At 37.2% G+C, this 27,441-nt stretch overlaps 1 protein-coding gene and 3 non-coding genes across 4 annotated transcripts; 2 read left to right on the forward strand and 2 right to left on the reverse strand.

Moving 5' to 3' along the window:
* Positions 1 to 3,622: 3,622 nt before the first annotated feature.
* trnar-ucg lies at positions 3,623 to 3,695 on the reverse strand. Its single transcript has one exon. It is a non-coding gene; the product is annotated as a tRNA-Arg (tRNA).
* Positions 3,696 to 4,318: 623 nt separating this feature from the next.
* trnar-acg lies at positions 4,319 to 4,391 on the forward strand. The gene has a single exon. It is a non-coding gene; the product is annotated as a tRNA-Arg (tRNA).
* A 313-nt stretch (positions 4,392 to 4,704) lies between these two features.
* trnar-acg lies at positions 4,705 to 4,777 on the forward strand. The gene has a single exon. It is a non-coding gene; the product is annotated as a tRNA-Arg (tRNA).
* On the reverse strand, positions 4,775 to 25,728 carry kif7 (kinesin family member 7). Its single transcript, XM_046857834.1, has 19 exons — positions 25,679 to 25,728; positions 23,681 to 24,082; positions 21,528 to 21,728; positions 20,001 to 20,388; positions 17,966 to 18,506; positions 17,354 to 17,494; positions 17,063 to 17,251; positions 16,029 to 16,159; positions 13,581 to 13,708; positions 13,176 to 13,337; positions 12,679 to 12,881; positions 9,859 to 10,056; positions 9,525 to 9,650; positions 9,001 to 9,177; positions 8,494 to 8,709; positions 7,715 to 7,921; positions 7,375 to 7,573; positions 6,038 to 6,187; positions 4,775 to 5,827 (listed from the first exon to the last, which is right to left on the reverse strand). The coding sequence occupies exons 2-19, from the start codon at positions 24,009 to 24,011 to the stop codon at positions 5,457 to 5,459; spliced, it is 4,059 nt and encodes a 1,352-aa protein (XP_046713790.1). The 5' UTR covers positions 24,012 to 24,082; positions 25,679 to 25,728; the 3' UTR covers positions 4,775 to 5,456.
* Positions 25,729 to 27,441: the final 1,713 nt, after the last annotated feature.

The raw sequence follows: 27,441 nt of genomic DNA on the forward strand, positions 1-27,441 counted from the left end.
TGAAATAATCTTAATCACGTCTACCAAACCCATGTACTCTGGTCATCTTTTCCTTTCTTTCTTTAGATAAATAATTATGTATGTATTTCTTTTTACTTTATTATCTTATCCAGAAATATCTACCATTGCCTACTAAGTGTCTTCAATGCAGACATTTAATCTACAGCATATAGAAAACAATAATTATACTTATTTTACTTACTAGTTACAAACTTACAACTTGTAAATAATGCTTAGTTTAATCCACCATCTTACACACACACACACACACACACGCACGCACGCACGCACGCGCACACACACACACACACACACACACACACTCCTACCTATCCACGGGTTGTATTTAATTGTCAGATAAAATACAATTGGTTTTCATCATAAAGGACAGACAATAAGAGTGACTGGCCGGTCTGATGGAAGTCCTTGACCCTTGACTTTTCGTTTTGTGTTTATAAAGTGCTCACTTTAAAAGTCCACCCTCTCGGTTTAATGCAGGTCAGACAGGAATACACTAGTTGTCTTTCGACCCTCGATCTGCTAATAATCAGTCGTCCTGCATCATACAAAGCATAACCTTTAGGCATTATTTTATGGTGGTTAAAACGGCAAGGGTGCTTCCTCTGGATTTTCCCTTAAAAAGGCAACCAAAGTACTGTACGTACAATGAAGTAAGTATAGCCAAATTAGTGGGTTTAATGGGTATGTGCTACTGACCAGAATAATTAACGTGATTAATCTTAATTCTGTTTTTCAATTGCATAATTTTTAAGTCACCAGTTTAAATGTTTTTTCCCCCTTTTAGGTTATATGTAGGTTACAAACGCTAATTAAAATGTTCAGGAAACGACATTTTTCGTTTTTTCTTTAATTGTACACTAAATGTACACTGCACATAGATTCGGGTATCTTTGTATAGTTTAACCTTTATTGCGTCCTGGGGGAATCATTCATAGAGGTAAGCTCTGTAAGAAAAGAATCGTGGCAGAAAATAAACAGATACTGTGCCCTTATATGTCTTATTTCACAAAATCTAGTTTTTGAATTGTAGTATTTAACATAATGCATTCATATTCATCTTTACCAAATCTCAGAGTGTATAATTCCAAAAGATGGTATAAGTAGAGCTGGGAATGTGTCATTAACGTTGCGTGATGCGTTGTTTGTACACTTACTTTAAATTATTTTATCTCCAGCTTTATAAATTTATATTTATTTGCGAGTTGTCTGCGAATCAAAACTAAATTGAAGAGCCTAATAGATTATCCAAGGCCACAAATACGTTAATTATTATGTGCAAGCCTTTTTGCGACAACACCGACCTCTAGCGGCGACTTCACGCTGTGATCATCTGATTGCGTCAAAACGCTTGTTTGAATAAAACGACTCGAAAATACATGAAAACGTGTTTGAATATAGTCTGTTTTTTAGACTCGTGATACTATATTAATGTTGTATAATTAAATAATTCAAAATATAGTCTAAACAAAAAGCGAGGTATATAGATTGATTTAAATAACTTCACTAATAAATGAAATAAACCGATATTTTCTTCATCGTTCAATCACACAAACACTGGACCACATACAGCTTTTCAAACCTTTTAAATTACCCTTTTTCCAGCCATTTTGCTGAGAAATAGATCACTGAAATTGTTTTTTACGGTAAAAACTCAGAAATTCTACACAGATATTTCCACACATTAATATACAAAAATAAGAAAAATGTTTCGATTGTAGCTATTCTTTTGCAACAATACATATATGTTTAAATAAATATATTTTGTTTACCGTCTATTTAATCCAGTATTAACATGGGACAGGTTTCAGAGAGAGCAGAAGAGATAACCACTCTAAGCTAATTCAAATAAATTGATTAAAACAATTACGATTTTACATGACAAGTCTTTTTGTCATGTAAGCAAAAAGCAGTGATGTGCCTGATCTATCCTGTTGCACCACCTTGGTAGCACTAAGAAACTAAAACAACGCACTGAACTGCAATTGATACGAACAGTTTTGCACCAAAGTCTCCTCCAGTGAACAGTTAATACCGTCGATTTCCTGAAGACACAACTGCAATTCTGATAATCTAGTAGACAGTTATAGAAATCGATTCTGTAAAGGGGGTACTGTTCGTCACCCAGATGAGGTGGAGTTCCCTTTTGAGTCTCAAGTTTTCTTCCTTATATCATCTCAGGGGGTTTTCTTGCCATTGTTGCCTCTGGTTTACATATTAGGGATAAATGTATACATTATTAAATGTAAATTGTATATACTGTATTGTTTTCTTTCACTTTGCCAGTTGTTACAGGCTCTTTACAAATGCAACAAAATGTAATTGAAAATAAGCGTTAATATTGATAATGCTCTGAATCTAAACATTTTTTTTTTCTGTGTGTAAAACACATCACAACTAGGAAGGGATGATGTTAATGGCTTTAAACCCGCATTGCTCCTTACTGTCTTTTTTGGAATTACAAAACGCTGATACATTATTTAACTTCAAACATCGATATTACAAAATATTTAATTAAAGTTAATATATATATGTATATCCCATTACTTAACCAAATCTTTCCAAAGGTATTTTCCGAAACACGTGGTCAAATTGGACATTTGATTTGAAAACCCGTCGATTGGCTGTTTTGTAAGGAAACTAATTATGACATCTAGTGGACACACGAAGTAACTGCAATAATGTTTAGGCTTTTTCTGATGGATACATAATTTGGTTACATTCAGCTTTGCCTTTTCGGGTCTGTGTTACAATACTGAGTTTAATCCACCCGTATTAAATGTATTTGAAGGACATTTTCGTCACCAGTAATGCTTAATTTGTTAGTTGATGTTTGAAAGGACAGCGAATACAACACAAAGGCTCGGTAGACATATCCATACAACCTTGCAGATATACTTTTCTTTTAAAAATATTAAGCCAATAAATGTCTCCAGTCTGAATTCCGTCTGGGTTCAAGTATATAATCAAACGAATTAATTTAGGAACCTTTTATAATAAAGATCAAAGGCGAGTCACATACTCTCAGGCCGAGTAAAAATAATTCTCTGAATTGTGCTTTTCTGCATCTTCTTTGAAATGAACGTCCAGAAAGTACAGATTTCTTTCTGATTGCATCTTTTAAAACGAAATGCAGGCTGTAATTCCTTACATAAACATCAACTAATTCCATATTGTGTTCCATTTAATTGCTTGTTGAAATGTTCACCCTTTTGAACTGGTACTAATTTTACTGAACAGACACAGCTCACTGGGAAATAAAGTTTTAAAATATAAAATATTGTTCTATTCTGCCCCCTAGTGGGTTGACATAGACTTGCTCTTTCCCCTTATCTTTCGGTTCACTGACTAATCCCAGATCGTGTTCACTTGACAAAACAGACACTAAACCCTTCTGAGCTGTCGACTTTGTCGCAGCACCGTTTTGATATTTTATCTTATACGCAAAAAAAACAGTAATAAATTAAAACAAGGATGTCTTGATTACATGTCATATAGTTGATAATTGATAATATATGATAATACGGTTAGTTCTTTTTTTTCTCCATTTCCCCAATATTTTTTGCAGCGCCTTTTATACAAAACCTCAACTCCTTCAAAATCACGACCCCGGCAGGACTCGAACCTGCAATCTTCTGATCCGAAGTCAGACGCCTTATCCATTAGGCCACGAGGCCGTTGACGGGTTCAGGATCACACACGACCACTAGATGTACTGAAACCGAATGAAACGCGAGTAGAATTTACTCACAAACAGTGCAACAACTAAAGTGCCTCGTCATGTAGATCACCACAAATAGAAGCGACACATTTATTCACAATCACATCTGTGCATAATTATGCATATTAGATGTAATTGAAACGGCAAGACCTAAAAGGTACATATAAGATGGACGTTAGGACCCTTCCTACTTATATCGTTATTATTAAAACTAAGAGAACTAAAATACAACCCAAATAACTGTCGATATAAATATATAATTAAATTACTCAAATAATCAAGTAATACATTTTATTTCCAGTTTTCGTAGAGACGCTTCATAAACAGTTCCATATTTAGGCGTTATCGCTAGTGGCGCAATGGCGTAATGGATAAGGGGGTTCGACTTGTCTTTGGACTCGTTCCAATTTTTGTGATTTTTTTTAACGACCCTTTTGAAGGTGAGATATTCAACATTAACTTTAACATTTGCTTTACAAACATAATGCAACAATTAAAGTGCATAATCATATCGGTTACAGGTCACAGATTACATGCGTGAAGTAGAACACCGACTATCAACTAAGTATTTGCGTCATCGGGCCAGTGGCGCAATGGATAACGCGTCTGACTACGGATCAGAAGATTCCAGGTTCGACTCCTGGCTGGCTCGGATGTTTTTATTTTATTTTTTTAAAATGTAATTATTATAAAATTAAATGCTAGCAAGGTTAAACTGAATATCAAGTATATTTACAAAAGAGCTGAAAACATTTTAAAAACGTGTATACTAACCAGTTCACTCGTTACTAATGCAAACGCATTAAAAATAGAGACGGTGCTGTGCTAGCAATCATGCCTGCTTTAGTTAGGTATCTCAAATAAATCGCGATAGAAATTCCCGTTATATAATCCATTAAAATTACATATTGCACCGATAGATAAGTCTATCGTCTTATAGAGCCACGTCAAAAGCCTCTTTAAGTGGGCCAGTGGCGCAATGGATAACGCGTCTGACTACGGATCAGAAGATTCTAGGTTCGACTCCTGGCTGGCTCGAATTTTTCTTTAAATTTATTATTGAAATATTTTTACATACACACACAAACTTTATACAACACTGTTTACATTGTTCATGTATATAAAATTTAGGCCACTTAGCATGCAATTGTTTTTTTGTAAAAGAGCAGACAAAAAAGATCTGCTCAACGAATATTGCCATTACATAAAGTGCTTTTGTCCTGTACACAAAAATGTAATAATGGTTTAAAAAGTCCACAGTATAAACTTAGTACTAGAATTGTACAAATGGAAAAGATTCAGTTTAATGAAAAATGTATGTACTATAAAGTAAACATTACTTTGCTATAATGTGTTATAGAAGGGTATCTGCAAGAGTGAAAGGGAACATTTGTAGGATGGTGGTGAGACCTGCTATGTTGCATGGTTTAGAGACAGTGGCATTGACTAAAAGAGGGACCGAGCATATAGGACGTTTTGGAGACAAGGTGAGGGATGTGCGATTGAGATGGTTTGGACATGTGCAGAGGAGGGACATGCGGTATATCAGTAGAAGAATTCTGAGAAGGGAGGTAAAGATGAATGCCTAGGAGGAGGTTTATGAATGTAGTGAGGGAAAACATGCAGATGTAGATGACAAAATAGTATAGAGACAGAGGATCCGCTGTGGCGACCCCCAACAAGAGCAGCCGAAAGAACAAGAAGAATAAGAGGTTTGCTATAATGGGTTTTTCCGAACATCAATGATAACAGAGTTTGAACTAATGTGTCCTGGGTTTAGGCTTGAGCGTCTGCTCTCTCTCTTTGGTTTGTTAAGGGACAATGAGCCTGTTCCACTCCAGTATGCAGTGTTCATATTCATATTAGGCTGGACAATTCTGTTGGCTGGCATCTCACAAGCTACCCTCTGCTTAAGTTCCTCTATTACATGCTGGTCTTCAGTGGGAAGGGAAGAGCGCCTCCATGTGGGGGGCAGTGGTGCATTCACCAACTCCCGCATTTCCTCTCTTGACTTGTGAACTCTGTCTGGTTCAGGAGTGTACCTGGTACTGTCTCCACCTGCTTTGCACTGCATCTTGTCTATTCCACCTGCAGTAAAAATCAGACATTTCACCTGGTTAAGATGAGATTTTACAAATATTTTACAAACATTTACAAAACTGATGTGTTCATAATTTAAGATTACAGAAAACTAGCTATTATTTAGTATATTGAGGTTGAGTAAATTAGGATATAGTTTCTCAATTTAAGTATTACAAATAAAAAGGTAGTTATCATAACATTTAACTAAAGGCTCACTCTTGCTCTGATCTCCCAGTCCACACATGTCCCTTATTTTGTTGTTGAGCTCCTGATTGGCTGCCTTGCACAGAGTCAGTTCTTTGCTCAGGTTGTGGATCAATCCCTCATACTGTCGCTGTCTACCAGCCAGACCTTCATCCATTTGATCTGTGGAGGAAGTAAGACTTATTTCACTTTTATGCAATATACATTTTTTTTCATTCACAGTAAATTCCATCCAATGTCTTGGCAGCTGATTCACAAAATAGAACAGAAAACTAAAAAAAATAAAAAATACAAATGAGACAAGTGCATTGTTTAACAAATTTCTCTGACACAAATTAAATATTTGCTAATTATAGACAAAAACATGTCTTCGAAAGGTAATTATTATTGTATCCTCTATTTTTAATAATTATATATTTTTTCGCCTAATTGAGGTGGACTATGATTCACACTATCAACCACCACACCATCACATGACTGTCATACGTCACTAAAGACACACCTTTGTCTCATGTTTGTCTTTTTATGCTTCTTGTTTCATGCTGTTGGTTTGTTTCATGCTCAGGTTTATGTTTCATGTTATTTTGCATTTGTTTAATGATTTTTGTTTGCTTGTTTTATATATTTGCACTCTAAATGAAGTTATCTGCACTCGCATCAGCTTATCTGATTCTAATGCTTTCTTTTCCTTTCATTTGACTAATGATCTGCATCCTACATTAAACATTTGTAATTTTCCTGCCAGCTTTCTTATATATCCACAGGAATAACAGCAACATAATGCTTGGTGCCTGACTCTTACCCTGAACCGTCTTCAGGCATTTGTTTTTTGTATGAAACTGTTTTGCCTGTAATGTGTATAGATGATCTCTGTGTTAATTTAAATTTAAAGGATTATAATTAAGCACCATCTTTAAAGTCCATGGGAAAATAAGTCATTACTTTTCAATTAGGTTTAGTTCTTTCTAATTACGTTGGTTTTATGGCCCACAATATGAAGCTCAAAGGATGAATAATGAAAGCATGAACAATTGGTTAATTTTTCAAAGCCAACTAATAGGACAACAAATTATCAATCAAATGTGCTCATTAGAATATTAGGTTCTGCCCAAGCAATTTCTAGCTGGTTCCTATTATTATGATGGTTATATCTTATTTTTATTATTATAATTTTTCTCTTGAGGTTTGTAGTCCATAAGACATTATCTATTTTATTATTTTACATTACATTTAGTATGAAAAAAAACCCTTCTGATGTGCACCGAGTAACACTGATACAGCTTTTCTGCTCATCGTCTTCCCATTACTCTTAAGTCTTAAAAAGGGTGGTTTGTCTGCTGAGGAGTTACCTCGACACTGCTGCAGCAGGAGCTGCACGTTTATTTCGTGCTCTTTTTGCTGCTGTGTGAGCCGGCGGTCTGTGTCCAGCTGCTGTCGCTCCAGTGCTGCTTCCAACCACCCAACTAGGTGTTGCTGCTCCTCCAATCGCATCTCCAGCTCAGCCAAGGCTATCTGCAGCTTCCGCTCTTCCTCTCGCAAAGATACCACCTTCAAAGAATTCACAGCAAAAAGAAAGGTAAAGTGTAACTATACATTCAGAATTAATTCTAATCAATTTTGATAATACACTCCCCTTGACAATCATAACAACCTAACAACACAACGTCAATAAAAAGTGTCGGAGCAGACCTTATCAAAGTACTTGCAGAGTAGTGCCCGTGTCTCAGAGCCAGACAGGTAGGTGAGTTTGGCCATCAGGTTCATCTCCCACTGAGTGAGCATGCTACCTGATGCCCTTAGTTGTCTTTGCCTTTGTGTTATGGCCTCGTTCTTGTACTCAATGGCAGCGTCTAGTGCCTCTATAGCCTCATCTAGTTGGAACAGGGTGCGCTCCTCCTACAGGACAGTTACAACACAGTGAGCAGTTAATGTCAAGAAACAACAAAAAACTTTTCAGAGACTTGTTGAAAGAAATCAGAAGTTCTGGAAATACTGGAGTGAAGCTTTTCTAAACACACTGATTGGTAACTCTCAAGTTTTGTTAATGCCAACCCTCTTACACATCACAAACCTTAAGTTCTTAACAGAGTTTTGTAACATAGATTGTGATGCAATGCTTTTGACAGGGTTAGGGTTAGGTTAAGACAGTATTGTGCATTTAATACATATAGTCAGAATGTATCAGGACCTCAGAAGCATTTAAAAAGAATGTTATCATTATAGATTATCACAGCCATAGATAACTACAAGAACCTCTTGTCAGCATAATAATGTGCTAACGCTTCTGTCACAAAAGGGTTTACCTACAAGAGTTACCTAATTTAATATACTTGGTCAACAGGGAGTTGAACTTGAGATATAATGCAATAATAGTCTACATAATAGTTATATAGATGTAATGAGGTCACTAATGGAACTCAATCAATTAATGTAGGTGTAATAAAGCAGCGTTCATGCTGTGTACCCACCTCAGGGGACAGCAGGTTACCCTGGCGGAGTTTGTCGTCTAACTCTACTCTTTGTTTAAGGAGTTGCTCTTTCTCCTGCCTCAGGTTGGAGATCTCCTGGCGGATGTGTTGTGAGTCTTGAGCACTGCTACTGCGCAGCTGGCCGTTTCGCTCACATAGCTCCCGCTCCAGCGATTCAATACGGTTTGACAGTGTCGCCAGGTCCTTGCTTAGAGCCTGCCAGGTAAATGATCATAATGGACTTTTAGATAATGTTACTATATGCTTTATTTATAACCATTTGATGTATTTCGCGACTGGAATTCATGTTAATACCTATTATTCACATTCTGTATAAGTTTAATTATGTAGATTGTAATTTTGCCATAGGGTCCTCCTTGGGTTTAACACAGTCAGCTTACTTTTTTAAGAGAGTAAGAATATATTTTCAGGCCGATGTGTGTGGAGTCTGCACGAAATGCTTTGTATCAAATCATACAGACGTTGGATGAACAAGGTCAGATATACCTGGCTTGACCGGAGTCGCTTGGTCTCCAGGCCGCTACGCTCTAAGAGCAATGCCTCTTTTTTGGCTAGGATCTCCTCCCTTTTGGTCAATTCTCCCTCCAAGTCTTCCAAACCTCTCCTCTGTTCCAGAACCTTCTCCATCTCCTCATCTAGCCATCGCTTCTGTTCTTCTATCTTCTGCTCAAAAGACCAACAACAGTCACAAAGACTGTAACAGTTTGAACTCTGCCACATTTTTGTCAACCCAAAATACTGTTGCTCTTGAGGAAAATAATTTCTGATAAGATGAAGCATGTTTATCACAGACAGCAACAACACGGTTATTTTAAAACATAAGCTCAAATACCAGTCCAAACATGAGTAAAACACAGAGTGTAAACTTAAAACATGCTGAAACAACCCATGAGACAGTAACAAGGGTTCCTATAATAAAACAAACCACAAAAAAACCTCTAAGGCAGGCTTTAATAAAGATTCAATTTCTGTTTTGATAATGCTGTGGTTTGAGTTTTCCTGATCTGTACCTGCTGTTCTTCTAGTGAGACGACTGAGCCGTTACTGCCGCTCCTCCTTTGCCTTTGGAAGGCAGCAATTTCTTCAGTCTTAATACGCAGGATCTTCTGCTGCTGCTCATTCTTTATCTCGAGCTCCTGAAAACAGACAGGTAGCATATATTGTAATCACAAAATTTGTTAAGGTCAGATAGTATTTCAGATGTCACTTGACATAATGTTTGTGTGAGGGATTTAAATGTCCAATCAACTATTTATCAATCTCAGAATGAACTGTCTTATAAGTGATCATCAGAAATGCTGGTGGTACTGTTATGGCTGAAAATCCCATTGCTAATGTGGTCACCTTTACACGATGTTTGCCTCTTTGCATCTCACTCTCTAGCCTTCTTTTCTGTTGACTCTCTTCCCGGAGGCGCCTCTGCAGCTGGTCCTGCTGTTGCCGCAGACTTTGTACACTTCTCTCCAGCTCCTGCACACGACGCTCACTCTGCACTGACAGAGAGGCCAGCTGTGCAGTGTCCCGCTGCCTCTGCTTCAGCACCTGCAAACATGTGGAACGAAGACATCACACTCAAGGCTGCAGTTTAGACAAAAAGTCTTTCCAGTTGATGTTGACTTAGGTTACAAAATACATAATGTTATTACAAATATAATTTCATCTCATTTACAATAATAAAATACTCTTACATTAATTAACAGCCGTAAAAAAAAAAAAACACTGTTCCAGACTTTAAGGCACAGACGTTCTCGGTCACCATTATAAACAAAAACCAGAGGTGCCAACATTGCAAGTAGAAAATCCTGGCATGCAGAGAGGAAAAAAATGCTCCTACCACAAAACCCATAGCATATGCCAGTGAATGTAACAGCATATGCTTCTAGCATAAATTATATTTAACAGCAATCTGCTTTTTAAGACTGGTTTTAGAAGACCTCAGCTGATAGAAAACCTTTAAACAAATGTTACAAAATGAACACAAGTGCATGTCCTGTGTAATTTAGTCCATGTGTGATTTCGGACATATAAACTATTTATAAACTAAACCATTAACCGAATACAATTGTAATAACAGATATGTAAGGTATAATTTGACAGTCTGTTCTGTATGAATATATGGATATTAAATAGCAAAACACAATTAACTTGATTTTGAACACTAAACAACATGCCTGTTCATTTAGAAATGCAAAACAAATACAGTTAAATCTAAAACAAAAAAGAACCATTACATTTTTTGCATACACTACTGAGATGTGTTGATGAAAATGATAGAGAAATCAAGGCAACAGTAAGTAAATGTAAAAACCAGGTGGAATTAATGAATATAGTTGATAACACTGAAAACAATGACAATTTTAAACAAAATCACATTTTAAAATACAAAGAGTTGTTCCATGCTGTATTGAGATTTAATGCAGATTCAGGGTGAATCTGTACACCACAGCTGGGCTTCAGCCCATGAAGACCTCCATCAGGTGTGTTAAATGAGATTGAATAAATGAGAAAATTGGAACGTTGCAGTGCTGTGATTTCTCGGGACAGGACTCCCACACTTTGGCACTTAGGTAAACACATGCCAACAAATTATTGATATATGCAGATGAATGGGTTTGTAATAGCAAAGGAATTTTTTCCAAGGTAACTAATATGAATTGCAAGGATTTGCATTCCTTGTGTTATTAGTGTTCCTGGAGGTATTGTAAGGTCTTGTGATTTTGGATTACACTCCTTGCTCAAGTGCCTCAGGACAATCTCTAAAAGAAAAATGGTGGAAGGATGGTTACAGCTGCAGGCCTAATATGCTTTGTCCCAATGTCTTAATGCTCCACTGGGAAATCAACTCTTCAACCCTCCAGTAAAAAGCACAGAGCCACTGCTCCCTTCAAATCTAATTGCCAAGATAAAATCCATGTGATCTTTGGTTCAGAGATACAATGCTGTTATGTTAGTACATATATTACATGGGTGACAACATCCCCAAATTAAGCGTTAGGGATAAGATGACAGTATGATTTCATCAAACAAACCAAACGTGCTGAAAGGGACACTTGCCAAAGACAAAAAAAAAATGACCTTGTATGCATCTGTTACTCCTGCAACACAAGATCTAGAAGAAAGCTTTGGAAAAAGAAGGTGAATTTCTGCTATTCTTCTTCTTCAGTAGCCTCTTGCAAACAAGCACATCTTGCACATCTAACAGAAACCTTTATTTTAAACATTAATTTGATCCATTTACTTTAAAGTTAATCTATTAAAAAAAGTTGAGTTTCAATGTGGTTGAATTTGTCTTTTGTCTATTCATATTTTCCATAACATCATAGAGCCAGTAACACTGTCGATTTGATTGTAGCATAACGTTTATATTAATTAATTAATTCTAATTTTTTACATTTACATTTAAGGCATTTGGCAGATGCCATTATCCAGAGAGACATTTATCTCATTCATACAACTAAGCAGCTGGGTTAAGGGGCTTGTCCAATAATGGAATGTTACCAGCTCCCCAGCTCCCCCTTATTCTTACAATAAGTTGTTCATGAAAGAAGAAAATTACAATTGGGACCTCTTGCAAATTTTTGTGGCATGGTATCTCTGACCTACAAACTCAATATGCCCAATTTTAAAGTTTGCATATTTCTTTCTATATAATATATTTTACAAAAATTTTAAGGAATGAAGTGTGGGATTGCCCCTACACCCACGTTCCATGTCCGCTGCCAAAACGGATTCCAAAAAAAACAGGCCATGACTTAGCAACTTAGCAAGCAAAGAGTAAAGAAAAAAAGTAGTATACTGTGAGAGGGAGAGAATACACGCCCACTTGTTTATTTCTTACAATTTGTATTTATAAAACAATAAAAAACACTGTACTTTTTATCTGCTTATAGTAACATGAAATGTTGTGAAATATCCCCAAAACAAGATAATCCCTTGCTTATGATATTTATAGCAGTTATGAACAGTTCTGTCAGACCAATGAATATGAAGACGTCAATCAAACATGCCTTGTACCACTTTAAAAACCAGGTTATTAAATGTTTAAATCCCATTTTAAAGGTATAAATAAGACTCAATATCTGTATTTAACACAACAAATGTAATTATAATCAATTGATGCTGTAACTCCTATATAACAACCATAGACACATGCTACAGCCTGACCTGCACTTTGCTTTGCGCAGCTGCAATCTTTCTCCGGCACTCCTGGGCTTTAGAGCGGTCAGCAGCATCACGACTGCCATGCACCTCCAGCTCCTGCAGCTGTTTGTGGGCCTCTGTGAGCTCAGTTCGTGCCTGCTCAGCCTCCTGCTCCAGCTCAGCTACCTTTCGGCTGTATTGCCTATTCATAGCTTGGGCATCTTTTCCTGTAAACACACCAAGAAAATACCATCAGGGCATTGAATGTAGACATGTTGGGGCAATGATCTGATAAGACAAACTAATTTTTACATTTAGTATAACAATAACAAAAGAAAGTCAGTCTCATTCAAATCATTATGTCAGCGATTAAGTTGTGCTGGAATATTTACTTTTATGAAAAATAAAATATTTAATTGCTTGGTATAATAAACATATATTATTTCAATCCAAAAGACATGAAAAAGCTTCGTGCAATTGGTGCTCATCACACATACTCATGTCTGGATGATCAAAATTACCTGTTTTGACCAACTCCTTGATGAGTTCCTCCTTCATTCGGATGGTGACAGAAAGCTCTCTGATCTTCTGCTGGGCCTGAAGCAACCCTCTGTCTGAACCCATCTCCAATAAGCAGCCTCTTAGGCTTTCCAGCACAGAACTCTCCCCTACACTGGTGTTAGCTATCCACACAAAACACAGTCAAAACTGTCAGCACACAGGTGTGCAAACTGCTATATGGTCATCTATCAAACACTGAAAATGCATATTTAAATGATTTAAATAAAAGTGTTACATTTCTGTCATAGATTCAGTATGAAATGCAGGAATGAATTTTTAATAACAAACCAAAAAACTACAATTAATTCTTACAAAACAAGGGTTGTAATAATTCGGAATCTGTATAATGTAAGTGCTGAACTTACACGTTCGTCTGCTGTAGTGTAATCCTTGAGGGTGGCTAGGCCCCAGGACCTGAGACAGGGATCCCCTAGCTCCTCTGGGTGATCCTTGAAATGGTGCATCCTTCTTGGACCAGGTAATATTTATGCATCTGTAGAAAAATCATATCAATACATAATCTAAGTAGCTATAATAAAGATACAGTGCCTTGCGAAAGTATTCGGCCCCCTTGAACTTTGCGACCTTTTGCCACATTTCAGGCTTTAAACATAAAGATATAAAACTGTAATTTTTTGTGAAGAATCAACAAGTGGGACACAATCATGAAGTGGAACGAAATTTATTGGATATTTCAAACTTTTTTAACAAATAAAAAACTGAAAAATTGGGCGTGCAAAATTATTCAGCCCCCATAAGTTAATACTTTGTAGCGCCACCTTTTGCTGCGATTACAGCTGTAAGTCGCTTGGGCTATGTCTATCAGTTTTGCACATCGAGAGACTGAATTTTTTGCCCATTCCTCCTTGCAACACAGCTCGAGCTCAGTGAGGTTGGATGGAGAGCATTTGTGAACAGCAGTTTTCAGTTCTTTCCACAGATTCTCAAATGGATTCAGGTCTGGACTTTGACTTGGCCATTCTAACACCTGGATATGTTTATTTGTGAACCATTCCATTGTAGATTTTGCTTTATGTTTTGGATCATTGTCTTGTTGGAAGACAAATCTCCGTCCCAGTCTCAGGTCTTTTGCAGACTCCATCAGGTTTTCTTCCAGAATGGTCCTGTATTTGGCTCCATCCATCTTCCCATCAATTTTAACCATCTTCCCTGTCCCTGCTGAAGAAAAGCAGGCCCAAACCATGATGCTGCCACCACTATGTTTGACAGTGGGGATGGTGTGTTCAGGGTGATGAGCTGTGTTGCTTTTACGCCAAACATAACGTTTTGCATTGTTGCCAAAAAGTTAGATTTTGGTTTCATCTAAACAGAGCACCTTCTTCCACATGTTTGGTGTGTCTCCCAGGTGGCTTGTGGCAAACTTTAAACGACACTTTTTATGGATATCTTTAAGAAATGGCTTTCTTCTTGCCACTTTTCCATAAAGGCCAGATTTGCGCAGTATACGACTGATTGTTGTCCTATGGACAGAGTCTCCCACCTCAGCTGTAGATCTCTGCAGTTCATCCAGAGTGATCATGGGCCTCTTGGCTGCATCTCTGATCAGTCTTCTCCTTGTATGAGCTGAAAGTTTAGAGGGATGGCCAGGTCTTGGTAGATTTGCAGTGGTCATTTCAATATTTTCGCTTGCACAGTGCTCCTTGGAATGTTTAAAGCTTGGGAAATCTTTTTGTATCCAAATCCGGCTTTAAACTTCTCCACAACAGTATCTCGGACCTGCCTGGTGTGTTCCTTGTTCTTCATGATGCTCTCTGCGCTTTAAACGGACCTCTGGGACTATCACAGTGCAGGTGCATTTATACGGAGACTTGATTACACACAGGTGGATTCTATTTATCATCATTAGTCATTAAGGTCAACATTGGATCATTCAGAGATCCTCACTGAACTTCTGGAGAGAGTTTGCTGCACTGAAAGTAAAGGGGCTGAATAATTTTGCACGCCCAATTTTTCAGTTTTTTATTTGTTAAAAAGGTTTGAAATATCCAATACATTTCGTTCCACTTCATGATTGTGTCCCACTTGTTGTTGATTCTTCACAAAAATATTACAATTTCATATCTTTATGTTTGAAGCCTGAAATGTGGCAAAAGGTCGCAAAGTTCAAGGGGGCTGAATACTTTCGCAAGGCACTGTACTTACAAAGAACTGAAGCTATATTTAAAACACTGACTGCACTTTTTGGCAAAGCAAATAACACGTCTTGTAATCATTCAACCGATCATTAGATTGGAGTGGAGTTGTGTGCAAGTCTTTTTCACACCCACCAACTCTAAATAACATCTCTACAATCACATTTCACTACACTGCCTACATATTACATTTTGGTTCAGGGCACCCTTCATGCTAATTTGATGCCTCCTTCTTTTTACCCTGCGTTCAAACTGGCAGTTTCTCTTAAGTCATCAAACGTTGCTTTTTGTGGGTGGTCCTAGCCTGAGAACCTGGCAGTTGTTCTGGATTCCATAGTTGCTCCTGGCTGATGGAACATGGCCACAATAATTACTCCCACTGGTACTTTTAAAAAGTTTAAATTTACTTATAAATTATTATTATATTTATTATAAATATAATTTACTATAAATTGACAAAATGGTCAGGTGCTTTGTTTTGCTGTGTTGCGGTCAATCGAGGCACAGGATAACACTTGCCCTCCGATTTGCAGTTTTAAGCGAACTCTAATGTGCTATTATACATGAAGTGTAAACATTACTTTCTTCAAACTGATTTCACTTAATATGTGCACAGATTTGTTTTTAGAGAAGTAGCAAGAAAAAGAGTACCACCCATACTTGCGTTTGTCTTTGACTCCTTTGTTGCAAGTGTTCTCGCCTTCTCTATCCTCTTCATAGGACTCACATTCCTTGTCCCAATGGGCCTTTTCCAAAAATGAATGACAATCCATTGAAACACTCATGCCAGTCTGAAAGCATAGATTATATTACAGAGAACATTACATTATATATAGAAAATTTAGAAAAGAAAATGTATATTGTTCTCCACACTACCTGGATATTCTGACAAGATACTATACAATGATATATAAAAATGATGTTGCATATGATATATAAAGGTTTGACGCCTCAAATATCACACAAAATCACACAATTTTTGAAAGAATTATTTCCAATAAATACTTTGCATATTAGATCATTTCCAACTGGCCCAATGGCACCTAGCTAGTTAGTTGCACAGGCATCACTGCCCTCAGTAGCTAGCTACCATTTCCTTCCTTGCTTGAATGGTGTGTATAAAGTGACATAGGGGAAACCATGTCTTTTGCAATGATAAAGTGTTTATTAAAAAAAGTTCAATAATAAAATATATAACTGAAATGTCACATTTTCACACATCAGTACCAGTGCATGTATTATGCAAATTCTAAGTATCAGTTAGGATCAGTCTTTAATTACTAGAGTCTAGAATTATTACTGTCCAGATTCTGTCTAAAATGATTAGTTAGATAATAAAGAATCAGTTTAGCTATGGAATTTCTCTCACTATATTAGACTAAGTGATGAAGTTCTGTAAAGCAATTAAGCTGACTCATATACAGCAGCAATGTATGACACATTCAGTTGTTTAGACTCAGTTTTTAGTTGCTCAGTTTTTATCTGCAGATAACATATGGTTTGTGAAAATTTCTTTTTTTTTTTAATGCAAAATGTGATACTGCTTGAACTGTGGCACGAATATTTAAAAATGTTGGCTGTATAGTTACATAGAATACTCCTACTGCTAACCCTCAATTCACTGCACCATCTGTGAGAAGTAAAACACCTTTTACTGTCTGTTCTTAAATATAAACAAGGGGAAAGGTATGGACCTGCCGAGCAGAGGTTTCTCCAGCCTCTCCATTGCAGAAAGGTGTCAAATGGCCTGGGCGAAGGCTTGCTTGCTGAAATGACTTATTAGGTGCAGTATGGGGTCTCTGTGTCAGCAGCCCCATCCCTGGATGGGCCCGAAGACATTGAAGCTCCTCTATGATGTCCTGCTGTTCCTGGAGCTTATCACTCTGAAATGAAAGTTAAAGCCAAAATTGAAGTAAATGCCAATAAAACAACAAAAATGTATCTTTCACCCCTGATGAAAGTCAAATATGTATCAATATTCTAACCTGCTGTTTATACTGTTCCATAGCATCTTCCAGTGCAGCAAGAAAGTCTGTGTTTTCCTGCTCTAATCGCTGGATCTGTGCTTGAAGCTGGGAAATGTAGTTCTCCCTTTCCCTGTTCCATTCTTCTTTCATATTCAGCTCCTGGACAATAGAAACATGTTAGCACGTTGCAACAAGGAATGAAATCAGAGTTAATCAACATGGTAGGGTTATTCACACAGAAGGACACTAATCTGTCATCCCTAAAATGGAAAAGAAAAATAGTTTGCATATCTTATATGATTTTGATAGTAATAGCAACACTAAAAATAAGATTGTGGAAACTGAAAGAGGAACACATTCAGGGAAGAGATCAGACAGGGGGGAGCTGGTGGTAAAGAGGTTATGGATGATTGGGCAACTACTGCAAAAGTGAAAAGAAAGACAGCTAGGAAGGTATTTGGCATGACATCTGGAAATAGAAAGAAAGGCAAAGAGACATGGTGGTGGAATTAGGAAGCACAGGAAAGCATAATGAGAAAGAGGTTAGCGAAACATTAAAAGCTTTTTATTGTGAGTGACGACGATGAACAGGCCACTGCATGTATAAAACTGTACTGTTCGATGACCCACCTGGCACTTTAGAAGCTCCCGTCCCTTTTTCAGTGCAGTAGTGTCCTCAGTGGAACTGCTCTCAATGCCACTGTCCAGCTCCGAGGCCGTACTCAAACCACTGCGCTCCTCTTCAACAGCGCAAAGCCACTCCTTCACACGCAACAGCTGGCTTGGGTTTAGTGTTCCCTCCCCCTGCAGCTCCATCAGCAGCCTGTAGGCTGAGTCTGTGCATGTCCTATAGTGGGTGCTCTCTGCCTGCAACTTGCACACATCTGGTTCCAGGGAACGTGCCTGGCGTTCGGGCTCTGAACGTGCAAGTATTCGGGTCTCAGAGCGATGCCGGTTCTCCAGGGCCCGCTTTAGAGCTTTGATCTGGAGTTCCAGGCTTTCCACACGATCTGGCTCCCCATGACAGTTCACCATGGCTCGGTTTCGAATGTTGCGGGCACGTTTGGCATAATTTAGGGTGTTAAGGCTTTCGTCAAAGTCAGAGGATGAGGGACTGATGCAGGCAATCATGAGTGTTTTGGCATTGCCACCAAGTGAGTCTTTTAAAATTCTAAGGAAATGGGAAACATACAATTCTGTATTATTTCAGTCATTCAGGGAACAGCTAAAACTAAAATGTCACAAAGTAGTTTAAATTATATTTCCCAATTCCTAGGGCTGGCTAATATAATACTGATATGAAAATATCAGTATTATATTATTATAATAGTATTTTTAATACTCTTATACCATGTATTGCTATTACTTAATTACTCAACTGTTAACAACTAGGATGTTAAAATCTGTTTTTGTGTCTACATTTTGCTCTTCTATTTATTAAAAGAATCTACTTGTTCATATATGTAAAAAATCATTTAAAATATTATCTACACCAGCGGTCCCAAACCTTTTTTGCACCATGGACCGGTTTAATGTCAGACAATATTTTCACGGACCGGTCTTTAAGGTGTGGCGAATAAATACAACAAAATAAAATGATACGGCCGGCATAAAAACTGGTATTTTCTAAATTTAATAATAAACGTGAATCCACTGTGTTGTTTTTTGTTCATTTTGCTAGCTTGGGGGTTTCAATTTAGCGGTGATGTATTATGTTACCGACCGGAGCAGCCCCTTTAAGAAGGTAGCGGATGGAGGTAAGACATTTGACAGAGGCAAGCATCTTGACATGCATTAAGATTGAGTCATAGACAGATGTGGCGGAGAAAATCTGGTAATTTTCCAAAATAAAACATCGTTCAGAATCAGATAATAAATAAAACGGAACTAATGTAAGTTATGTATTCTTTCTGTGCGGCCCCGTACCAACCGATCTACACTACATCTACACTATTAAAATATCAAACTGCGCTAGCCATCTTAATAATATAAATATTAAAACTTGTTTAAGAAGTATACAGTTTACACTGTATTGGCAAATGTTTGTGGACACCTAACTGTCACACCCATATGCTTTTTGGACATTAAATTCTAAATTTATTCCTCCTTATTTTCATTATTTGCCTATTCACCCACAAGAACATTAGTGAGGTAAGGCCCAGATTTTGGGTGAGGTTGCCGGTCAGGTGTTTCTGCAAGCTACTTGAATCTCTCCACTTAATCACTGGCAAATGGACCACACTTTGTGCACAGGGCTATGGTTATGCTGGAACAATCGAGTTCCAATGAAAGGAAATTGTAATGCTGCTGCATACAAAAACACTGGATACAAACTGTGTCTGTTTCTATCCTTGAGGCAACAGTCTGAAGAACCACGCAAGTGCTATAGTCAGGTGCCTACATACTTTTGGCCACATAGCTTACTACACTACCACTGATCATTTGTGACATTCCTTCACTAGCTATATACTGTATTCTCTAATGTTATAGACCACAACAAACATCTGTCTAATGTCTAATTCAAAATAATTATTGTATAAAAAATTGTTCTCTGGGGTGCACTGTATATATATATATATATATATATATATATATATATATATATATATATATATATATATATATATATATATATATATATAACGATTTAAACTAAGCTTCATACCTTGTGATTTTGGAGTCCCTGTAAGGAATATGACTGCCTTTCCTTTTTGGGTCCCCTAGTGCTCCAATTACATTTCCCAGAGCAAGAAGTCCACTGTTGATTTGAATGCTCTCCTTGAGTCGCTCTCCAGTGTTGCCAGTTTTAAGAATTCGCTCGGACCCGGCCAGATCCACAAAGTGGAATTTAGATGATAGGATTTGTGAATCTCTGCTGGCGGCACGAGAGCCACCGCGCCTCTGCTCCATGTGCATGGTGAAGATGGTGTGAGAGCGGCTGGAGTGAGGGTTCATCTGCGTGGCTCCTGTGTGGCGGGCCGTGTTTCCAGATTCTAAGAGACTCAAGACCTCATCAAGCCCCTCCACCTCACATTCTTTTACTCCACACAGAACTGTGGAGGGAACAAAGCATTAAAAAACATTTTCTTGTACATTCAAAACAGACTTGTGGTCAGGAGTGAGGGAATAAAGTTGACTTCATCTACTGGAAAGTTGACAACCAATGGGATTGGGCATGTATAAAATCATACAAGCTAATGTAAATATTACAAACATAATACTCAAAAACAGATCACATCTACTCTTTACCTGCTTTTTGATGTTGAATTGCATAACAATGTATTTACTGGACCTGTTTTTATACCCAGTTTAATTTCATTTTTAACAGTTTATCGTGTGCATTTTATTTGTATAACAAACAATAAAACAGGCTGAAGTTTTAAGAAAATTACGACAAGCATGGGCAAATCAACCAACCACAGCAACACAAGTTATTATGTCTAGTATGGTGTGTGACTAGTATCTAGTTTTCTCCTACAAATATTTTTCCACAGTATAAATGTATATGGGGGAAAGGCTACATGGGCCTAAGTAGAAGCTATTTGGTAACTAATAAACATATAGTAATAAACAAGCACTTACACTACTACAAATGTTTTGACACTCAAATTTTGATTAACCCATCTACAGGTCTTACTGCTAAAGAAACTAAACTTGATGGTATTTCTGCAAAATATATTACCAATGTACTGTTGGTTGCCTGTAGAAGCAATAATGTGCCTGTTAATATAATAATGTATTTGCTTAGCTGCTTTTCATGACTAAGCATATTTAGGGAAGAAGTATATGAGACAAACAATGATTGAAATTAGGAGTAAAACTTAGCCAGTGCTAACATTTCCATGTATTGTCTATCTAAGCTCTATTTTCTAAATTCTCCTTATTGGCCACACAAGATTTTAAGCAATCTGGTTATACTTTAAGCAATGTGGATATTTACTTTACCTACCATTTCTGAGTTATGGACAATTGTTGATACAAACTAATATACAGTTTATAAGTATATACCAATATTGCTGTTTTTTAACAAAAATAACTTCTAGCTTATATATTTATTGGGTGCACACTCAAATATAAATATCACCAGCAGATAAACTGATATTTGAATAGCTGTGCAATTCGTACATGGTAATGAAGAATATGACATTTCATAGATTCCACAGGAAACCCTGAGCTAACTTAAGCTCCTCACCTATACTGCCCTTGTCATCCTCCCGGATATGAATGTCCTTACTCGCTGTCTCCACTTCCAAAAGGTCTCTGAAGATTTCCTTGTAAACCTCCAGGTAGGACACTCTGACAGAGAAGTCGCTAAGGTCATTCTCGTCCAGGAGCTTGAAGATCTCAGCCACTGCTCTAGGAATGATTCCTTGCTCGTCATCACTGACGGAAGCTGCGGCCAAATAAACAGCAGTGGGTTCATAATCGCTCTCTACAGCCAAATGCCAAAAAGCAAGATCTCAGATGGCAAGTGGGGCTGTGCTTTCGAGCAGTGACAGCTGCGCCGGGGGAAGTGTTGTTGGCATCCCAAATGTGTGTGAACTCGGAGGAAGATTTTAACAAGAAGCATGCAACCATCTTCAAACCCTGAAAATCACTGGCCTTGATAAAACAGAGAAACTCTATAGCTGTCATGAGAAACACTTTTTAAGTGAAGACTAGTTCAAATACATTAAAATACATTGAGATCTATTAATATCCCACAATTTCTTTTCTAAGTAAATATATGATGGTGAAATGACATTTTATACTGTGTACACAGATTTGCCAATATTGTACACCAAACATATAGTTTTTACATTTGTTGTCTGTAGCACATCTGTGACTGTACAGTGTGCCAGTGTAATTGAACCTCATTTAGGCTGTGAAAGTGACACCTACAGGACCACTACTATAAAAAAATTCTCAGCCAGTTTCAATCCTGTGCTGCGTATCATTAACCAAAATATCCTGCTAACAACAGCTCTTGGACTCTTAAAACATGCACCAACATGCTAGATGTGGCAATAAAGTAGACAGACTGTCCTGTGCTTAGAATAATCCTCGCCATAAGGATTCCTACTCAATAGTGATCCTTTTAACCTGATGGATGATCTACAGACAATAATGTATACCTATAAAATACACCTTATATGGTAACTACAGCCCTAGTGTATATTTTAATTAAATATTAAAGTAATGACAGAAGACAAGCTTTAATAATATTCAACAATTGTGTGTTGCAAAGCCTCATTACCATGCCCAAATTCTGTTTCTTGACTTATTGCACAGCATTTGCCAATGCTTCTACAAACCATATTCAGCTATGTTGTGAAAATCACTTATAACAGCTAACGTTTTTTTTCACTAGCCTCTTTTTCCTCTTTTCAAGTTAAAAAGCAGCTCATCATCTTAACCAGAAATAACAAAGCTATCCATTAAAAAAAAAAATCATAGTGTCTAAAAACCAATAGAAACAGCTTTACATCTAGAAATAGAAAAATAATCAACAAATCATCATTAAGAATTGAGAGCACAACAGCACTTCAGTGTAAGATGACAAACAAGCCATGATCAGGTAATTTGTAATATTACTTATCAACTAAAAGACAGAGGACATGTGTGTAAATTAGAGGGCGGGCAGTGGAGGGTGCAGTTGCATGGAGAAGAGGTAGAGAAGGGGGAGGAGTTTAGGTGCCTGGAGTCAACAGTGCAAGGTAATAGAGAGTGTGTTAAAGAAGTGAAGAAAAGAGTGCAGGCAGGGTGCAGTGGGTGTAAAAGAGTCGCAGGAGTGATTTGTGATAAAAGGATATCTGCAAGAGTGAAAGAGAAAGTTTATAGGACTGTGGTGAGACCTGCGATGTTGTATGGTTTAGAGACAGTGGCATTGAGTAAAAGACAGGAGGTAGAGCTGGAGGTAGCAGAGCTGAAGATGCTGAGATTTTCATTGTCAGTGACAAGGATAGATAAGATTAGAAACAAGTTTATTAGAGGGACAGCGCATGTAGGACGTTTTGAAGACAAGGTGAGGGAGGAGAGATTGAGTTGGTTTGGACATGTGCAGAGGAGGGACAGGGGGTATATCAGTAGGAGAATGCTGAGGATGGAGCCACCAGGAAGGAGGAAAAGAGGAAGGCCAAAGAGAAGGTTTATTGATGTGGTGAGGGAAGATATGCAGGTGGTTGGGGTGAAAGAGGCAGATGTACAGGACAGGGGAGTATGGAGAAGGATGATCCGCTGTGGCGACCCCTAACAGAAGAAACCGGAAGAGGAAGAAAAAGACTTATCAGCTAAATGCTTTGCATTTTGGCCTTCTAAAACACTGGGGCAAACTGCAGAGGTAATGCAGAAAAAAGTAACACTTACATATATTTGCCTCCCCAATTGTGTAGGTTTTGCCTGAGCCTGTCTGACCATAAGCAAATACAGTGGCATTAAAACCCTGAAAAAACGCTTCAATGAGGGGCTGTACACAGACTGCATATACATCATCCTGGACAGAGCTTTCCTCGAAAACAAAGTCAAAGTGGAAGTGGCGATCGTGGCCCAGAGTAACCCGTTTTTCTTCAGGCCGTGCAGTGATGCAGCTCTCATGGTTGTGCAGGATTTCTTTAGGGAGCAGTGGACGTACTCGCACTGCCACCTGCACTGCTGTGTCCTCTGCCTTGCCTTGCTGGTGAGCCACTTTGGGAGACATGACCTCTGTAGAACTCCAGCACAACAGTGCTCAGGATCCTGCATCCATTTTTCTTTTTCTGCAGAAGATTACTACAAGAAATGTACATACTAAGATTGATGACATTCAAAGCTAAAATATGTATTTAGGAGCTACTAAATGAACTATTATTTTGACTGTGCATCAGAGAAAAATTCACTGTGATAGTAAATAATATGGGATACTTATAGCAATACTTTCAACAGATATTTAATAGTTATATCGAATTAAAAAGAGATGTCCAAACTAATGTATGAGAAGAAAGGGGGGGGGGGCTTTTTAGAAAAACCATTGACAAATAAGAACCAGTTTTATGCCTCACATTAGAGTTTACAGAATAGCTGTATTAGGCATTGAATTTTATTGTACAATAAATTCGATTGTTTCTTATTGTACTATAAGATTAACTGAACTAGAAATGTGAAAATAAAACCGCATCAGTTAATGTTAATGTTTTCTTTTTGATTTTATATATTATAAAATCATAAATGATAGAAACCTTGGAAACTTTAGAAATTTTTTTAATTTTCGTTCGGCCCATGGCCCTCAATCAGGTTTGTTTTTTGCGCTTTATAGGTAAAGTTTCAGCATCTCTGTCATAAAAGTAAAGATTTTATTTTTTTACTTATAACCTATACATTACAACACAGTGATTTTTTTTGCTTTGCATATTTCTCAGTCATGTTAGGAAGCTCAGGTCGAAGTGCAAAGCCATGATATAGGGTTAAGAGCCTTGCTAAAGGGCCCAAGTGTGGCAGCTTGGCAATACTGGGGCTTGAACCACCAATCTTCTGATCAGTAACCCTTTAACTCTTTGCTACCAATTACACATAGCAATAATGTCTCATTGTTTAAATCTAGACACATTGATATTAAACAGAAGCAATGTCTGGCCATTCTGAATATCTTATATCCATTATAAATGCATTACAGTTGATCAAATCTATTTAAATTGTGAATCTGGAACTAAATTTAATTTTGTGGATATGAAACCAGTTTTGTGCTTCGAGTATGTTGTTGTCTGCATTTTTACATACAATTCACATCACTTTAAATGTTGCAGGTTAAACACAATTGCAATCGATATTATTATTATTTCTTTTTTATATAAAATTATAAAAACAATTATGCATTGCATATATTATTCGATAAATCTAAATTACATGTTATATATAGTTAAAACATTTGTTAATATCATTATTATTGTCTTGTAATAGATGCTGTTGCTAATTCAGCTATCTAGCACGGTTTTCTGCTGTATTTATTTATATTAATGTTATACGTTTATAAAAACACTGCTTTGGAAAGCACTAAGGTAACAAAAACAACTTTTATTATTATTATAATTATTAACAAGTAACAAAAACGCACTGTAAAATAACAAAAATAAAATTGAGCTGCCATTGTTACAAGTTTTATAGACTTTAAGTAAACTTTGTTAGCTTTGATGCTACAAACGATAGCAAGAAAAGAAAGACCCGCTAACCAGCTGCAAGTTACACAAAACAAACAAAATGTTAGCTACATTTTTCTTTTAACATCTAAAACATTCCGCTTTTTTTTTTAAAGCAGCACCCGTTTAACTACTGAAGTAAAAAAATGTGCTAAACACTTATTTATAAAAGCCTTTAATACATTTCCAAACTTACTGTTCCCGACTCCATGTTTTTTCCCCCCAAAGGCACAAACGCGTTTTCTCCCCACCCGTATTCAAAACATCCCGCCTCCTAGTCCCTGATTGGCGAGCATCCCTAGTTCCTATCCACTATTGGTGGACTGCTTATGAAAAATGATTTTTAACCAATCCTAGACCAGGACACAGGATTTCGTGGAATACAAGTGGGGGAAACGCCAAACATCCCGTCGTGTTTGACTCAGTGAAGGGATGAGGAGGAGTTTGTAACTCTGCTTCATTTCTGGATGTCGGAAATCTGTGCATCAAACACACACTCACTTGTTGGCTTGGTTTCCATGAAACATTTTCAGGGTTATGATTAGTGCGACCAGCGGGTCAGTGTAAGGACATGAACATGGTTAGACTGAATGGTATTAAATTACAATTCAATACAGGAATCAAATGGTGCTGATGAAGCTATTTTGGTAACAAGTCCTGCCCAAAGACGATTTATTGCTTCATTTTAGAAAAATACTTAAAAAATATAACTAACCTTTGTATCCTGATTACCATTTTAATTATATAATTGGTAAGTCTATAAATAATGTACAACCAATTTTACAGTTACCAGTGCATTTCACAACTAGGCGTTCAGAGGTGTCCTGCTTAAATCACTCCAAATCTTAATACCATCATTATGATGGTAGTTTTATAACCGCAAATGACTGTAAAAGACTGTAGAAAGAACATTACTCATAATCTTACATTCCAGTGCTCATGTTAGTTCTCAATCTCCAGTGTTCTGTACTGTTGAAAGATTTATGATCACACTCTTGATGTCACCCAAATGAGGATGGGTTCCCCTTTTGAGTCTGGTTCCTCTCAAGGTTTCTTTCTCATAACATCGAAGGGAGTTTTTCTTCGCCACAGTCTTAATTTTAAGAGTTAAAGTGAATGGTGTGTATTTATCCCTGATGAGCAGCCGTGGCGGCTGCTCATCAGGGATAAATACACACCATTCACTTTAACTCTTAAAATTCTGTAAAGTTGCTTTGAGACAATGTCTGTTGTGAAAAACGCTATAGAAATAAACTTGACTTGACTTTAAGACAGTCTATTTAAGTTATAACCTATAGCTACAGGTATTCACTACAGTTTCAGTTCTAACCTACAACTACAGGTGTATGCACCAATGTCATTTTTAACCGATAGCTACAGGTATACACTATAGTCTAAGTTATAACCTACAGCTATAGGCATATGCTGCAACATCTGATTAACCTTACTGCAGCAATTATGACTTTTCAGTTATAATTATAACTTTATATTTTCAATTGTAACGATACAGTTTTAGTAATAACCTTTCTATTGCTTTCCATACATTTCAGTTATCATTTTACAGCAACTATTGTGACTTTATAGTCCTAAACTCAATTTCAGTCATAAGGTTTAAGGAATTATAGGAGTCAATCACCTGCATAGGAGTTGTGGATGGCAGTAGTATTTACTGGAAACACTGATTTATGTGTCTTTTTCATTCCAGTGTCTTGGATTATTTCAGGTACATCTTCTTTTAGTTTGATGAAGAACCACATTATATAGGATAAAACACATACAGCAGTATTTGCTGCTAGCACAGTGTTCAAATGCACAGTAGAAAAAGTAGACCCTTCCTGAGTTTTATTATCATTGTATTTATATACATAATTGTGCCATCATAAATAAAAACAAGACATCCCCCAACCCCCACCTATGTTTCACAAGCCTCTGAGGGTCCTAAGGCCCTGTTTTCAGAAC

The sequence above is a fragment of the Silurus meridionalis genome, chromosome 9 (genome assembly GCF_014805685.1).
Source record: "Silurus meridionalis isolate SWU-2019-XX chromosome 9, ASM1480568v1, whole genome shotgun sequence".
Lineage (NCBI taxonomy): Eukaryota > Metazoa > Chordata > Actinopteri > Siluriformes > Siluridae > Silurus > Silurus meridionalis.

Coding starts and splice junctions, on each gene's coding strand:
- kif7 (XM_046857834.1), bottom strand. CDS start 24,011: ATGTCTCCCAAAGTGGCTCACCAGCAAGGCAAGGCAGAGGACACAGCA. Junction 17,252..17,353: donor TGGAACAGTATAAACAGCAG/GTTAGAATATTG, acceptor CTTTCATTTCAG/AGTGATAAGCTCCAGGAACA. Junction 6,188..7,374: donor CCTGCTGCAGCAGTGTCGAG/GTAACTCCTCAG, acceptor CTTCCTCCACAG/ATCAAATGGATGAAGGTCTG.